At 40.2% G+C, this 18,318-nt stretch overlaps 1 protein-coding gene across 1 annotated transcript in view; it reads left to right on the plus strand.

Moving 5' to 3' along the window:
• The window catches only part of dcaf5 (ddb1 and cul4 associated factor 5), a 100,825-nt gene that overhangs the window by 40,166 nt on the left and 42,341 nt on the right, over positions 1 to 18,318 (plus strand). The window contains exon 6 of the mRNA XM_043698096.1: positions 15,832 to 16,045. Coding sequence (XP_043554031.1) covers positions 15,832 to 16,045 — 214 coding nt within the window. The remainder of the gene's footprint in view (positions 1 to 15,831; positions 16,046 to 18,318) is intronic.

The raw sequence follows: 18,318 nt of genomic DNA on the forward strand, positions 1-18,318 counted from the left end.
ATAATTGTCAATTCACAGAATAATTGATATAATCTGACATAAAGCATGCATAACTTAGGGTTAGAGAGATGCACACACCAGACCTTTTCGTCCAATTCAACCAGATATCCTAAATTAATCTAGTTCCATTTACCAACACTTGGCCCATATCCCTCTAAACCCTTCATACTCATATACCCATCCAGATGCCTTTTAAATGTTGCAATTGTACTAGCCTGCACCACTTCCTCTGGCAGCTCATTCCATACACGTACCACCCTGTGTGAGAAAATGTTGCCCTTTTGGTCCCTTTTATATCTTTGCCCTCTCACCCTAAACTTATGCCCTCTAGTTTTGGACTCCTCCAACCCAGGAAAAGACCTTGTCTATTTACCCTATCCATGCTCCTCATGATCTTATAAACCTCTATAAGGTCACCTCTCAGCCTCTGACACTCCAGGGAAAACAGCCCCAGCCCCACAGCTCAAACCCTCCAACTCTGGCAACATTCTTGTAAATCTTTTTTTTAGATTAGATTAGATTACTTACAGTGTGGAAACAGGCCCTTCAGCCCAACAAGTCCACACTGACCTGCCGAAGCGCAACCCACCCATTCCCCTATGTCTGCCCCTTCGCTTAACACTACGGGCAATTTAGCCTGGCCAATTCACCTAACCTGCACATTTTTGGATTGTGGGAGGAAACTGGAGCAGCCGGAGGAAAACCACGCAGACGCTGGGAGAACGTGCAAACTCCACACAGAGAGTCACCTGAGGCGGGAATTGAACCCGGGTCTCTGGCGCTGTGAGGCAGCAGTGCTAACCACTGCCACTGTGAACCCTTTCAAATTTCACAACATCCTTCCTATAGGAGAGAGGCCAGAATTGCACACAATATTCCAAATGTGGCCTAATCTCTGTCCTGTATAGCCATAACATTACCCCTCAACTCTTATACTGAATGCTTGACCAATAAAGGAAAGCATACTAAATGCCTCCTTCACTATCCTATCTACCTCCAATTCTACTTTCAAGGAACTATGAACATGCACTCCAAGGTTTCTTTGTTCTGCAACACACCCTAGGACCTTACTATTAAGTGTATAAGTCCTGATTTGCATTTCTAAAATGCGGCACCTCACATTTATCTAAATTAAACTCCATCTGCCACTCCTCAATCCATGGCCCATTTGTTCACAATCCTCATGTACTATAAGGTAACCTTCGCTGTCCATGACACCTCCAATTTTGGAATCATCTGCAAACTTGCTAACTATATACCTCCTGTGTTCACATCCAAATCATTTATATAAATGATGAAAAGTAGTGGACCCAGCACTGACCTTTGTGGCACTCCACTGGTCACAGGCCTCCAGTCTGAAAAACAACCCTCCACCACCACTCTTTGAGCCAGTTCTGTACCCAAATGGCTAGTTCTCTCTGTATTCCATGAAAGCATACCAAACACCGCCTTCACTATCCAATCTACCTGCGACTCCACTTTCAAGGAGTTGTTCAGAAACACTCCCTAGGACCTTACCATTAAATGTATAAGTCCTGCTAAGATTTGCTTTCCCAAATTGCAGCACCTCACATTTTTCTAAATTAAACTCCATCTGCCACTCCTCAGCCCATTGGCCCATCTGATCAAGTTCCCATTGTAATCTGAGGTAACCTTCGCTGTCCACTACACTCCAATTTTGGTGTCATCTGCAAACTTATTAACTATACTTCTTATGCTCACATCCAAATCATTTATATCAATGATGAGAAGCTGTGGACCCAGCACCGATCCTTGTGGCACTCCAGTTTGAAAAGCAACCCTCCACCACCACCCTCTGTCTTCTATCTTGGAGCCAATTCTGTATCCAAATGGCGAGTTCTCCCTGTATTCCCTCCAGCTTCTGCCTCCACTTTTGGCTCCGCCTACTCTGCAACCAAAACTTGGACTACATTTCCAAGGGTCACCCCAGGTCCTACAGCCAACCTGCAGCCAGCCAGCACATCAGCTCTCCCTCCTCACCCATCCAGTACACCACCACTTTCATCTCCATCCAGGGCCCCAAACAATCCTTCCAGGTGAGATAGAGGTTCACCTGCCTCTCTTCCAACCGAGTTTACTGCATTAGGTGCTCCCAGTGTGGTCTTCTCCACATCGGGGAGATCAAACGTAAACTCCGGGAAAGGTTCACCGAACATCTCGGCCAGACCTGCAGAGGCTGACCGGACCTCCATATCTTTATTTTATTTCCCTTTCCGACATGACCATCCTTGGCCTCCTCCATTGCCACAATGAACCAAACTGCAGCTTGGAGGAACAACACCTCACTCTACAGCCCGGAGGACTCAACATTTCAAATAACCTCCCTTCCCAGTTCCCCTCTCTCCCTTCCACTGCTCCCTCCCACCAACCAGATTCGTTCCTCCCAGTGACCAACCAGGTTATACCCTCGACCTGTCTTCACCTATCCCCACTTTACCACTCTTCCCCCTTTATCTGCAGCTCCCCCTACACCAACCCAGTCCTGAAGAAAGTTTACACCCGAAATGTCAACTTTTCCACCTCCTGATGCTGCTTGGCTTGCTGTGTTCTTCCAGCCTCCTGCCTGTCTATTTCCATGTGATCTAACCTTGCTAATCAGTCTACCATAAGGAACCTTGTCAAACGCCTTACTGAAGTCCATGTGAATCACGTCTACTACCCTGCCCTCATCTTCATTATTTCTTCCAAAAACACAATCAAGTTACCTGAGACATGATCTCCTAATCACAAAGCCGTGTTGACTATCCCTAATCAGTCCTAGACTTCCCAAATACATGTAAATCCTGTCCCTCAGGAGTTCTGGGGTACACGTAATCAGGGGACTTATGCATTTTAAGACATCCAGCACCACCACCACCTGTGTAATATGGACATTTTTCAAGACATCACCATTTATTTCCCTACATTCTTTCTCTTCCATGTCCTCCTCCACAGTAAACACAGATACAAAATGCTCGTTCAGTATCTCCTCCATCTTCTGCGATTCCAAATTAAGGCTGTCTTGCTGATCTTTGAGGGGCCCTGTTCTGTCACTAGTTACCCTTTTATCCTTAATGTATTTACAAAATCCCTTTGAATTCTACTTATCCCTATTTGTCAAAGCTATCTCATGTTCCCTTTTTGCCCTCCCGATTTCTGTCTTAGGTATATTCCTACTGTCTTTATACTCTTCTAAAGATTCATTCGATCTCTCCTGTCTATACGTGACATATGCTTCCTTCTTTTGCTTGACCAAAACCTGATTTTCGTGAGTCATCCAGCATTCCCTACATCTAGCCGCCTTGCCTTTCACCATAACAGGGACATGCTGTTTCTGGAGACTCGCTATCTCATTTTTGAAGGCTTCCCATTTTCCAGCTGTCCCTTTATTCATTCATGGGATCAGGCCTGTCGCTGGCTAGGCCAGCATTTATTGCCCATCTCTAATTGCCCAGAGGGCAGTTGAGAGTCAACTCCATTGCTGTGGGTCTGGAGTCACACATGGGCCAGACCAGGTAAGAATGGCAGTTTCCTTCCCTGAAGGACATTAGTGAACCAGATGGGTTTTTCCAACAATCAACAATGGTTTCATGGTCACATTAGACTCTTAATTCCGTGGTGGGATTCGAACCCAGGTCCCCGATCATTATCTGGATCTCTGGATTAACAGTTCAGCGATAATACTGCTAGGCCATCGCAACCCCTCATTGCATTTACCTGCAAATGTCCATCGCCAATTAACTTTTCAGATTTCTTGGCTAATACTGTCAAAAATGGCCTTCCTCCAATTTAGATAGTTAACTTTTAGATCTGGTCTATCCTTTTCCATCACTATTTGAAAATTAATATAATTATGGTCCCTGGTCCCAAAGTGCTCCCCCACTGACAGCTCCGTCACTTGGCCTGCCTAATTTCTCCGAGAGTAGGTCAAACTTTGCAGCTTCTCTAATAGATACATCCATATACTTAACAAATTCCTCTCCATTTAAATCCTTAACACTATGGCAGTCCCAGTCTATGTTTGGAAAGTTAAAAATTATCATTGATTTCCATAATTCTGTTGGTTTGTAATACTTACTGATCTTTGCACCAGCTACTCGACAGTGCCAGCATGTCATAGGATGACATCATAATTTGTTTAGCCTTGGGCACCCAAACTAGTTCACCCAGTGTTTTTGGACAATTGTGGACCTTTTTGTTTCTTGATTAGTAAGCAGAGATCTGTCGGATGTCAGGCTAACTTGACTAATGAATAATGAAATGGAAAGCAGCTGTCTGCTTTTGCATGGAGACCAATTAAGAAAAATCTTCAATGTATCAAAAGAGGTAGGGAGATTATAGAGCATGATGCAATGTCCAGTACATCTCATTTCTGGTGCTAGTGATGATAATGTGAGGTGAGAAAGGCAGCCTGAGAGGAAACCGGTGCAAGAGGACAGCAGCTGAAAGCATCGGTGCTGGTGGCCAAATCAGAGAGTGAAAGGTGCAGCCCTGAGGAAAAATAGCATGAAGGTTAGTGATGCTGAGGGGAAGTTGTGCAGAAGGACAGGAGATGAAATTGAAAGAACTGGCAGTAGGTTCAGTGCAAGTGGGGTGCAAGAGCGCAAGGAGGAACTAAATGTATGAGAGGACAACAGATAAAAGTTAGAATGGCTGAAAGTCAGGGAGAGCAATGATTTAGAGTAAGAGGAGCATGAAGATTTGGGAAAGAAATTCAAAAACATTATTTACCTACCATGGACTGGGAGCACTGGTGGATTCATTTTATGAAGTTGTTGGCTTTTCAGCCATGAGATTTACTTATCTGTGTCTTCTTTTCTGACTTAGATTGTAATTTCTAACACCTATAGTTAAGTTGCTGTTATCACATTGCAGAATATTATGGCTGGTTTCTATAAATTTTGAAGGTTAATGTCTCAGGTGAGTTTTAGATTTTTAGAGAGCTCTGTTATGTGCTTTAGCAACCATGGCCATGATAATGCTACGCATGTCAAGAGGAGATGAGTGCATTCTCTCTTGTTGAAGTTTGGACTTACTGAACCCATGTCCAGTTCTGTGTGAAAACTTTAGGATAATTCACAAATATGCAGGATTGGCACCAATTGCTTGAACTCAGTGCCATGCATCTGGGAGCCTGAACATTTCCTCAAATGTGCATTTCAACAGAATGCAAGAGGCGAGGGGCTAGGTGACTACTAGACCAGTTAGATAGAAAGCACATCGCAGAGGTTCCTCAGGCTAGTGGCACTCACTAACCTGTTTTCAATTTTGAAAATCAGGGTGATTGATTTTATCTTGGAAGAATGCAGAAACAAAGGTCTCGCATGGTCATGGGAAGTTTTACTGTACACGGTGGTGGAGCAAGTAAGGGCAAAATTTGCAATTGTCTGAGGCTTCATTAGCGAGTTACTTGGACAAACATTTTTATTATTCCTTTGTGATTACCACAATGGCATGTTGTCTCCCTGTTTCCAAGCTGAAGAATATCACCAAGTCAAGATTTTCTATGAGGAAACAGGGGCATCCAGAATTTAATGATCAGTGTTCAAACATTTCTGAGGACCGTCAGTCAGCAATTAGGAAAAGGTTAAAAATAGGACCTCCCTTTTTGAATTACCTGGAAGCAGATTTGTCTGCCATTTTAATTAGGGCCTTTGTTTAGCCATGATGATTAGGGTTAGTGAGCCTTGTGCCCTGAGAGGAAGAATCCTGAATTAAAAGGGGTGTAATAAGTAATACTTCTGAAGGTTGGGAGCTTTGGTGTGTGTGCATTGAGTGGCGTTATTTATTTACTTATTTATTGATTTGTAGTGAGTATAGTTTTGATTTGTGGAGTGGGGTAGTAGTTAGTTCATTGTAATTGTTGTTATAATTTTAAATTGTTATATTTTTGTAAATGTATAATTTTGTAAAGAAAAAATTTCTCAATGAAAATGTTTTTTGAAAAAAGACCTCCAAAAGTCAAAATTTCAGGTTTGCTCTTACAGAATACAGAAACAGGAAGATGGTGCAGGTAAATGTTGGGGAACTTCAAGAGAGGGGGATTTGGATTCTTGAAGTATTTGATTGGGCTCTGGAGAGAGGGCACTTTGACAAAATGATTGCACCTACACTGAGCCTGGGCTAATGTCACTTGAAAGGTTAACTAATGTGGCCGGGAAGGTATCAAGCTAATTTTATTGAGAGAAGGTAACCCGAAGATAACAGGGGAGCGAAAATGAGCAAAATAGATATGAACAGTGGTAAAATTAGAAATATTCCAAATACTGATTAGCTCAGATGGAGAAAAATAGCAGAAGTGGTAAAGATGATACAAATTTGTCAGTAAATTAATGACTTTAACAAATAAGATTACAAGAATTGTAGCACCAGTTGTCACATGGAACTATGATGTGACTGCATTAATGGAGACATGGTTCAAACAGACTCAATAATGCGTTCTTAATAATCCTGATTACAAATTATTCCAAAAATGATGAAAAAAGGCAGGGGTGGAGTAGGTGTGGTGATATTGATTTAAGGGTGCTACTTGTCTAAAGAGGATTTACTGGAGGATTTACCAGATAATTTGACCTGAGTTGAGGAACAGCTGTTGCACTGGGGGCATTCTTTTTATATAGAGAGATAAGGGGTTTATTGGTAAGCTTCAAAGATCTCTAGCAGGAATAGAATAGTAAAAAGAAACTTGTTTCTATGCAATTTATATCATGAAGTTCTGGTCAGAGAATAAATAATTTCTCATGTATTGGTGTAGGAGAATTTTCTCAATGTATGAAGTCTAGCAAGAAGGAAAGTGGAGTTACATCTGGTTTTCACTGGAGCGTAGGAAGTTGAGGAGTGACTTTCTAGAAGTTTATAAAATCATGAAGTGAATAACAGAGGTCTTTTCCCTAAGATAGGGGAGTTCAAAACTAAGGGGCATATTTTTAAGGTGAGAGGAGAAAGATCTTTTGAAAAGGACATGAGGGAGAACTAGTAAAAGATTGCATAATTGCAATGAAATTTTTTTAACCAGAATTGGAGGTACAAGTACTTTATTGGTCAGAGTTCATTTTAGTAAGTTAAGGGAGCTACCATAAGTGGATTAGAAAAGGTGATTGTAGGATAAGGAAGAATAGAAAATAGAGCAGTAGAAAATATTCAGAGAAGACAAACTGCAGTAGCACCCCCCCCCCACCACCACCACCGGTACCCACGGGGTATACGTTCCAAGACCTACCGCGGAAGCCCGAAACCATGGATAGTCACAAACCCATTCATTTAAATAGGAAATTTACCTTCCCGGCAGCCCCCGGTTCCTGGTTCTGGAATGTTCCCTGTAATATGTTCAGGCCACGGTAAACCGCGGGTAACTGAAACAGTGGAAACCGGACCCGTGGATACAGCGGTTGGCCTATATGTCCTTAAAGGAAAAATTAGCACATAATGTATTCTCGACATATGATTTACTTGGATCTCTAAGTAGAGGAATAGTCATAGAGTCATAGAGATGTACAGCATGGAAACAGACCGTACCCGCCCCATATCCCTTATAAAAGCAATGAGCTCACTGCTAAATTTGTAAATCCCTGATTAGGCCTCACCTGGAGTATTGTGGGTAATTCTGGGCACCACAATTAAGGAGAAATGAGATGACATTAAAAGTGACAACATGAGGTTTATGTTGCTGTTACCAGCAATGAGAGACTTCAGTCACACAGACGTTGGAAAAGTTCGGACTGTTTTCCTTGGAAAGGCAAACACTCAGATGTGAGCTGGCATCAGTTTTCAAGATCAGGGGTTTTGAAATGTAATTGAGGGGGAAAAAGTCTTTTCATGTCAAGTGGGTTCACAACGAGAGGTAATAGATTCAAAATAATTGGCAAAAATAGGGGGAAGATGAGTCATGTCCTCACTCAAGTTATCGGGATCTGGGACATTACCTTAAAAAGGTGGTGAAAGCTGATTCCATAAGTAATTTTAAGTTAAGTACTTGAGGAAATTTAAGGATTCTATATGGAAGGCAGAAATGTGGGATTAAACATGACACTTTAAATAAAGCAGCACAAACACTACATGCCCAATGGTGAATTTCTCTGCCGTCAGTTTTATTGATTTTTATGAAACAACATCAGTTTGAGTCTAAAATTGAAGGTACTAATTCTCCTAGTCCAAGTGCAGATGAAGCACTGGAGGATTAGCAGAAAGAGTAAAATAAATGAATGTGAGCCACCTCATATTACAGTTCATGAAATTCTTTCAATTGCAAGATCTTTAGAATAGAATGACATGTAACTCAGAAATAAAAGTTCATCCAAAATGTGATATCAAATGGAAACTGTTTCCCCACGTACTTCTCTCTACATTCTTCCTAATGCAGAGATTCCATGCAGCAATGCAAGCTTTACTTCCAATCTTAGCAATGTAAACTGGATGCTTTGCAGATTGCAACTGGAAAAGTTGACCATGAAAAAGAAACACACACAAGGAATGCACTATGCAAGAAAGAGATTGAAAAGATGTCCATTGGTTGTTTGTTGAAAAGAAAAGAGAAGCAAAAAGCACAAGCCCCAATCGAATGTCAGTATTTTAGGTTTTATCGTAAACCGAGGGTAATCATATTTGAATAAAGACAAAATACCATGGATGCTGGAGATCTCAAAAAGACCCAGAGAAACTGAGCAGATCTGTTAGCATCTGTAGAGAGTGAGTTAACATTTCAAGCCTGGTCTGGCTCTTTTTTAGAACACTGCTTCCAGACCCACTGAGTTTCTGTTATTGATTTAGTCTGATCATGTTGACTGTGAAAATGGGAGAGACACAAGTTGAAAGACTTGAAGTAATTTAGCAAAAGCAAGATACTGTGAATACTGGAAATCAGAAATAAAAACAGAAAATGCTGCAAGTACTCAACTGGCCAGGCTTCTTGAGAGTGAGTGAATGTTCACATTTCAGTTAGATGACTTTTCATGAGTTTCAGGTACATGACTTTTCACCTAAGAGACAAATTGAATTTATTGAAGAATGCACGAGGCATATCAAGAAATCAATTCAAGACCATACTGAAGCAGTTAAATTCTTGTCAGTAATTTGCAGTTAAACACGAGACCAGTCTCAACAGAGAAAAGATAAAATCACTGATGAGACATGTTAATCAAGTGCTTACTCGAACCTCTGATTCAAGAATGTTTCTTGTGTTTCAAAAACTTTATCCTGAAGGCTATTTAGAAGGCAGTTGAGACTTTTCAAAACACTTGCTGAACTTGGGTTAAATTTATAATGGTGTCGTGAAAATGAGCTAACCAGATTTGTGGATTTAAATAACATTATTCTTTCATTTGTGAAAGATGGGCAGATACCATTACAAATTGTAAGTTTAAAATAAACTGCACAAATGAAAATAAGTAAATAAAACATTTACTTTCTTTTAAATTTCAATTTTCTTTACTGCATATTTGATCAATTTCACCCGTAAATTTGGTACAATTGGCCATTTTACCATTGCGAGGACAGTCCTATTTTATACAGTTGTATTTTGGCATTTTCTGAGCAGATCTAAAAAGATGTGATGAAACCTCGGAACAGGGATTCAGCTCAGTACTGTTTTCATAGTTCGATTCTGTAGATCAGTTGATTAATCCTTTTCCTATTGTACGAGGACATGATTAAGAAACAGATTTAGTGTTTTGAATCTTCAGGCAATTATCTTCCAACAGTTTATACTCAACTATCTGCAAAATAATTAGTTCTATACAATCAGTTGTTTCCGCAGCAGTAACCTGACCTCTACCTAGTTTGAGACCTGCTAGAACCACTTGTTCCTTATTGCAATTATTATCTACACATGAGCAAAGAACCAAATTCCAGAGGTGAATGCTATTCACATCACGGCAGTGTTTTGACTGAGTATGACATTAAAAACCCACAATAAAAACTCATTAATGTAAAGCATGGGAAAATCTCTCCACTATCTGGAATCATAGCTAGCACAAAGGAAGTTGTTTGTGGTTTCTGGAGACCTATTATCTCAGTCCCAGGAAATTGGTAGAGGAGTTCCTGGGACCATTGTCCGAGGCCCATCTATTTACAGTTGCTTCATCAATAACCTTTGCTCTGCTGTAGGAACAGAACTGGGATATTCACTAATTGTCACATAGTGTTCAGTTTCATTTGCAATTCTTCAGAGAATGAAATGGGTAAGAAGATCTGGACAAGATTCATATTTGAATTGATAAGTGACAAATGACATTTCTACCATGCAAATGCTGGGAAAGGACCCTCTCCAATGAGGGAATCTAGTCGTATTCCCCTAATATTCAATAGCATTGCCTTGGCTGAAACCACTGGTGCCAACATCCTGAGATTCACCGTTGGAACAAAAAATAAGCAGGGTAAACCCCACATAAATACTGAGAAGCTAGATATTCTGGACTAACCACTTTCTGATTTCCTAACGCCTGTACAGCATCAGCAAGGTACAAGTAACGTCTGACAGAGTGTTTCCCTATCTGCCTGGATAAATATAATTGTAACAACACTCAAAGCTTGATGTAATCTACTATGAAATAGTAGATTAACAATTCATTTACTATATTCACATACTCTTCCACTAGCACACTGTGGCTGCAGTGTGTATCATGTAAAAGAACCACTGTTGATGCACTTGCCAAGGCATATTTAATGTTGCTTTCCAAACCTACAATTTTGATCATCCAGAAGAACAAACTGGCAAATGGGAATACTGCTATCTGCAGGTTCCTGTCAAAGTTATCCATTAGTGTGACTTTGAAATTTATCACTGTTCCATCATTGTCTCTGTGTCGAAATCTTAGAACTCCCTAAAACCAAACCGCATGGACTACACTGGTTCAGGAGGCAACTCATCGTACCTCCTCAAAGCAATTAGAGATGGACAATAAATGTTGGCCTTGCAAGTAATACTTACATCCTATGAGCAAGGTTTTGGGAAAAAAAAAGAACTTCCCTAAAGCATTATTGGATATGAAGGGTAAATTTAATGAATGCTAGCTGTAAAAATCATGATCCTGGAAATCTGGAATAAAAGCAAAGTGCTGGAAAGATTCAGCAGCTGTGGAAAGAAAGACAGAGTTAGTGTTTCAAGTTTTGAAATGACTTCAGAATGTTTTAATTTTTCAGTTAAAAATACACTATTTATTTAGGAATCCAGGGGTCTAATTTGTTCATTACAATCTGGACGATTACTGTTTCTTTTGTAGATTTGGTTTAAATGCATTAGCTGTCACTCTCGGCTACATAGTTAATAATTGCAGCTTAAGACATGCTGGACTTGATTTTAGAACTGTTTCATTTTTCTTGTTGTATCTGGAAGGTCTTGTTTGTAGGGGGCCAAATGACTGGGCATGAAGATGATTAGGACTAGGACTGAAGGGATGTTGTTGGGTGACTGATTAGATTCCTTACAGTGTGGGAACAGGCCCTTCGGCCCAACAAGTCCACACACCCTCCGAAGAGTAACCCACCCAGAACCATTTCCTTCTGACTAATGTGCCTAACTCTATGGGCAATTTAGCACAGCCAATTCACCTGACTTGTACATCTTTGGAATGTGGGAGGAAGCCGGAGCACCCGGAGGAAACCCACGCATACACTGGGAGAATGTGCAAACTCCACACAGACAGTTGCCCGAGGCTGGAATTGAACCTGGGACCCTGGTGCTGTGAGTCAGCAGTGCTAACCACTGAGCCACCGTGCCACCCATATGAATTACTTCAAGATGTATGTTTCTGAGGAGAGAATGTGGGATTGTAAGAGCTTTGAGTCAGTCTGGTGGTATTACATATGACTTTTTAAAAAAAATAAGTAGAGAAATTGAACTTTTATAAAAGCTAATAATGATGGATGTGTAATTTGAACTCCAGGAGTTCTTTTAAATGTTCGTATTTTCTCTCAATTACCTGTGTTAGTAGTTGTACTCTCAGTAATTGTGTGAACTCCTTTGATATTTTCCCCATGTAATGTGTGCCACATAAAAGTTGAATCCTTTTAGTTATAAAGTAATTTAAGAGAAAAGAGGTTGACAGCTTAATATCTTTGAGCATTAAAAATATTTCTGCTGATTATTTGGATCTCTGCATAGAAAATATTAAATGCAGAAAGTACTATTGATGCTGGTGATCAAAAAATGGTTGCCTTTTGACAAACATTTGCTCATTTTGAGAAGATTTGTAGCTCAGGTTGAGGTTCTGGATATAGGTTTGCTGGCTGAACTGGAAGGTTCATTTTCAGGTGTTTCGTCACCAAACTAGGTAACATCTTCAATGAGCTTCCAGATGAAGCACTGCTAGTGTTTCCTGCTTTCTATTTATATGTTTGGGTTTCCTTGGGTTGGCGATGTCATTTCCCGTGGTGATGTCATTTCCTGTTTATTTTTCTCAGGGGTGGCAAATGGGGTCCAAGTCAATGTGTTTGTTGATAGAATTCTGGTTGGAATGCCATGCTTCAATGAATTCTCATACGTGTCTCTGTTTGGCTTGTCCTAGGATGTGTTGCCCCAGTCAAAGTAGTGTCTTTCCTTATCCCGGGATACATGAACATCAACTAGCCACAAAACGACCTGACCCTCTCTCACTAGTGTCCTTGCATATGATAAGGAAGGACACCACTTCGACTGGGACAGCACATCCATCCTAGGACAAGGCAAACAGAGACGCGCATGAGAATTCCTAGAAGCATGGCATTCCAACCGGAACTCTATCAACAAGCACATTGTCTTGGACCCCGTTTATCACCCCCTGAGAAAAAGAACGGGAAATGAAGTCACCACAGGAAGTGACATCACCAACCGAAGGAAACCCAAACATAGAAAGCAGGAACCACCAGCAGAGCTTCACCTGGAGGCTCACTGAAGATGTTACCTAGTATGGTGAAGAAATGTCTGAAAATGAACCTTCCAGCTCAGCAAGCAAACCTACATCCACATTTGCTCATTTCACTTGCTAAATCATCCATATCAGACAACTGGAAAAAGCTTATGACACTCTCCTTTCTCTCGCAGGTATGTGTAAATCTCTCAAAGTAATTGATTCCGCAGTTGAAAGATGAGCTAACGGTCTTTTTAGACTGGGTGCCTTTGTATTGTTTTAACACTAAGCAGTAGAATGTGTTATTCTCCTTTTGGCTTGTAAATCAGCAACCATATCATTGGCTAGCATGGGTTTACAATTAATATTTTTAAAAGGTTATCTTCTGTAGATGAACAAACTGAGAGTTTTTAATGAACTCTTCAAAGTCTTAGAAAAACAATTTATGATCTGTATAGCACACCAGCTTTTTCTAATTTGTAATAATGATACTTTGACTTATAAATTAGTGCCTTAATCCATGGTAGGGAAATACATGGCTGAAGTAAACATTTTGGGTATCTTTTCGATCGAGTCTGCCATTTTGATTAGACTAGATTCCCTACAGTGTGGAAACAGACCATTTGGCCCAACAAGTCCACACTGATCCTCTGAAGAGTAACCCACCCAGATCTATTTCCCTACATTTACACCTGACCAATGCAACAATAAGACCATAAGACAGAGGAGTGGAAGTAAGGCCATTCGGCCCATCGAGTCCACTCTGCCATTCAATCATGGCTGATGAGCATTTCAACTCCACTTACCCGCATTCTCCCCGTAGCCCTTAATTTAGCATGGCCAGTTCACCTTTGGGTTGTGGGAGGAAACCCACGCAGACACTGGGAGAATGTGCAAACTCTACACAGACAGTTGCCCGAGGTGGGAATCAAACCTGGGTCCGTAGTGCTGTGAAGCAGCAGTGCTAACCACTGTGCTGCCCAAACTTTTATCAGTTTGTTCTGAGGAAGTTTGAAAAGACAAACGTTTCAACAGGAAGCAAGACTAGTTCTATACTTATTGACCAAATTATACGACTTGTGTTGGAATGGCTTTTGATTGCAGATACAGATTGGTTGTTCTCTATTGTTTACAAATGTAGAATGCTTGATCAACTTTCCATACATTGTTGCCTTGGCCAAGAGTAATGAGAAATTCTTTTTGAAACTTTTAAGCAAAATATTCTCATTGATTAGTTCAGAAAATCTGTTAATAAGGAAGGAGGATGTGTACATTTTCTTGTAAATTTGTCATTATTCAGCAATCCAGTAGTGGAAGAAATATAATTGAAGGAAAAAAAATGGATAACTTTTAAATTGGAGGAAGCAAAATTAGTATCTTAATTCTTAGATTTTAGTTATTTTTATATTAGGTTCAAAGTGGTTATTTCAAAACCAATTTCAAAATGGTTAGTTGTGCTATGGGAAGCTGTCAACTGAAGATGCAGGATTTAGTAAGATCCTCCTATAATAAATTGAATCCATACACAACGAGATTCCAGTTGTAGCCTGGAGAAAACAAGAATATATAAAATTGAGACTACTGCTATAATTAGAGGTTTGAGTAACTAGAAGAGTTAGAGCTTCTTGCTTTCTTTTTTGATTTATTGATGTTAGAAAATATTTTTTCCCTTATTTCTAGAACTGCTCTCAGCACTTAGTTAGTCATCCTTGAGGTGAATATTTTTAACTTCTAGGACATCTGACTTTGGCTGTATTGTGCAGTCATATCAGCGATACACGAGTACCAATTTCTGTCAAGGAAATTCTAAACTCGCGCAGTGAATAAAAATGTTAAGTTAGAATGCTCCTTGTAGATTTTCATTGAAAAGCTACAGGTCACATGAGGAACAGGATACTTATTTCTGTTGGTGTTGAATGGGCATTTTTTTATGGGATAAATGTATTATTGATACAAATAAATCTACCTGGCAAAGTTCAATCTATTTATGCCTCTGTTGTTCTCTCCCATGCTCATAATCTGTCACTAAACACTAGACTGAGGGGCAGTCAACTTTGATTGGTAATGTCAAAGGGTTCTTGTGACGCAGTAACACTGTCCCTATTTCTGGGCGACAGGACCTAGCTTCAAGTATCACCTCCTTCAGAGATGTGTCACAATGCCTGAACTTTGGAAAAAACTGGGAATTCATTGTGACAGTTCTGGTAGAATACTTGTGGCTTATTGTGATATACTAATTGACTGATTGTGTGACATTTAATGTCTTCTAATGCACTATAATCAGCTTTACAGCCTGAGGTGTTCACAAATAAATAAGCTAATGAATATCCTGTTGTAGATCAAAATATTTTCTGATACTGTGTTCACTGTACAGAATAGGTATGTTTGCATTGCATCCAGAAATCTTTGAGTATCTAACATGTCTTGAAGATTTTATTTCTGTTCCTAATTTTATTTGCATTAAGATTCTCACTTTTTAAATATGTTTTCGATGATGCTAAAGTTAATATTTGGAAGGGGAGATTGTGATTGGTGGGCAGTGAAATTCGAGAATTATGAAAGATTTATGATTTTGGCACATTAATTGAAATAATGAAATAAAAGTCAGGAAACTCTAAACCTGCAACACTGGATTCCAGTGATTTCAATCCCAGCGTGAAAGGGTTGACTTGAAATTCCTGAAGGCGTTTTGCTAGCTCTCAACCAGTGAATTTGAGGACAATATGAATTCTTGCATTATCAGTTGAGCTTCTGTTTCTGGACAAATCTGCAATCGGTTAATTGTGGTGTGAAAAGATCTTGCTGCTTAATCAACGTGCAGAGTTCACATGTCTGAGCAGAAGTTGTTTTTCTCTGAAAACATTGGTTCCTTGTCTGAGGCAGATGGGTTCATTACAGATTTCTAAACAACAGAAACTTGTGGCAAAGATAAAAGTGCATTAATAATCAGAATTTGTACAGGTGGGTAGTATGCTAGGATTTCTTGTAACCCCCTGTGTTCTTCTTGTAGCTCCTTGCTCCGTTATGGAGGAAAACTTCCTATGCAGAGTGCCATGAGTGTCCGCTTCAATAGTAGTGGGACCCAGCTGTTGGCACTGCGGCGTCGCCTCCCTCCAGTATTATATGACATTCATTCGCCACAGTCTGTGTTTGAGTTTGATAACCAAGGATATTTCAATTCCTGCACTATGAAGAGCTGTTGCTTTGCAGGAGACCGTGATCAAGTAAGTAAACACCATTTAAAAGGAATGATTGGAAAAGTAGCTTTTAGCTACTTACATTGTCATCCAGGGTCTGAGAGACCTTAAGAGTAAGCTGATTGCTCACCATTGAATGAAATTATATTAAGAATTGCTGAGTCGAGTTATGTGTCCATAAATAAAGGTGATATACTGAGCTGTTTTAGGCAACGTATCATATTGTTCAGTAGTCTGTTAAACCATATGACCAGTAGCAAGAAGAAATTGTCATATTTTTAAAAAAATTGACATTAACAATGGGGGTAACTAAGAGCTGTGCTATACCAGGATTTGGAAACCTTTTCCATGGAGGTAAAATGCCTATTTCTTTTTGCATTTCTTGGACATATTTCCCTGGCATTCATACGAGACTATGTTGTTTCTGTTATTCAGTGCAGCAGTATGTTTGGAATGTCTGGTGGACTTGTTATATTTTTATTTGCCTACGTAGTGAGAGCTTTGCCTTTATGGATGAGCTCATAGACTTGAGATTTTGTTAAATATAGTTACTGGCAAGACCTTTTGAGTATTGTGTGCAGTGTCTGTTAAAATACTTTAGTTCTCTTCCTTTGAGTAAATGGGAATAAAACAAAAATTAATGTTCTTTAACAAGTTGAGTGGTAAATTAGACTTTAACAGGGTGGGTGTGTTTGGATTAGCATTACTGTTCATGATAAGAATCAGCAGAGGTGAAATGTAGATTGTAGGGTGGGGGTTCATTTAGCTGGATGGTTAGTTCGCAGTGCAGAGTGATGCCAGTAGTGTGACTTCATTTCCTGCACTGGCTGAGATTGTCCTTCTCAATCTCTCCCCTCGCCTGAGGCATGGAGACCCACAGGTTAAACCACCATTAGTCACCAGTCTCTAATGAGAGGCAAGTCCAGAAGAACTATGGCAACTTTAATTGTGGATTATACTTCAGGTAGTAACTGAGCATATTGCTCAGCATGTAAATTGCAACATGCTTACAGATTGTTGGAATGCTGGTGAAAGTTTCCATTTGAGTTAAAAGTATGCTATTGCACCTTACTGATATCCCACATTCACATGTAGACTTGTGGAGGTGCTGGCCAAAGTTTCAGTTGCCCTGAGATTGCAGTCATACATAATGATGGATTTTTGTGTATCATTGAATATGAAATTCCTGTTATATCAGCATTTAAATGGCCATTTAATATTTGGAAATTTTAATTCAAAGCCATTGAAATGTGATTGGTATGCCTGTTAAAATGACACTATTTTTCTTTTGAAAAACTATTGTCCCTCGACATTGAATTCTAAAACAACTATGTGTCATATGAATTGTTTGACAATATGCATTTGCTGTTTTTCTTTAGCAGAAGTGCTGTCACTTCAGAATTTTCCATTGTAATTAAGCCAGTTTTTATTCACGCTGCTAAAACTGAACATTTTTCACTTTGTTCTCTTTAAGTGTACTGTGTTTGTATCATTTTTCGTTGTTAATGATATAAGATGACAGTATTTTTTATTTATTTTAAAGACACCCATAACACCCTCCCTCAGCTCCAGCAAGTACAAGGACTTCAGGAACTTTATTGCAATGAAGATTACAAACAGCAGCTCAGCTGCCTTTTCCACTTCCTATTCCTTCACTAATTCTCAATCCATTGTATTCCTTCCCCTTTATCACACACCCTTTGAAAGTTCCTACTATTAACATTTAACTGTACCGCTGTATCAGTTTAACACAAATTGTCATTGAAAAAACCTGTGCTGGCTGGTTTTTTTATATTAAATAGGAGAAAGTGAGGACTGCAGATCAGAGCTGAAAAATGTGTTGCTGTAAAAGCGCAGCAGGTCAGGCAGCATCCAAGGAGCAGGAGAATCGATGTTTCGGGCATAAGCCCTTCTTCAGGAATGAGGAAGATGAGCCAAGCAGGCTAAGATAAAAGGCAGGAAGGAGGAACTTGGGGGAGGGGTGTTGGGAATGCGATAGGTGGAAGGAGGTTAAGGTGAGGGTGAGAGGCCAGAGAGGGGGTGGGGGCGGAGAGGTCGAGAAGAAGATTGCAGGTCAAGAAGGCGGTGCTGAGTCCGAGGTTTGGAACTGGCCTCTTACCCGCCCTCGATCTCTTCAAACCTATCCACCTCTCTTACCCACTCCAACCTCTCACCCTCGCAACGTGCAGCCCTCCACTCCCTCCGCACCAACCCCAACCTCACTATCAAACCAGCAGACAAGGGAGGCGTGGTAGTAGTTTGGCGCATCGATCTTTACACTGCTGAGGCTAAACGCCAGC

The sequence above is a fragment of the Chiloscyllium plagiosum genome, chromosome 10 (assembly GCF_004010195.1).
Source record: "Chiloscyllium plagiosum isolate BGI_BamShark_2017 chromosome 10, ASM401019v2, whole genome shotgun sequence".
NCBI lineage: Eukaryota > Metazoa > Chordata > Chondrichthyes > Orectolobiformes > Hemiscylliidae > Chiloscyllium > Chiloscyllium plagiosum.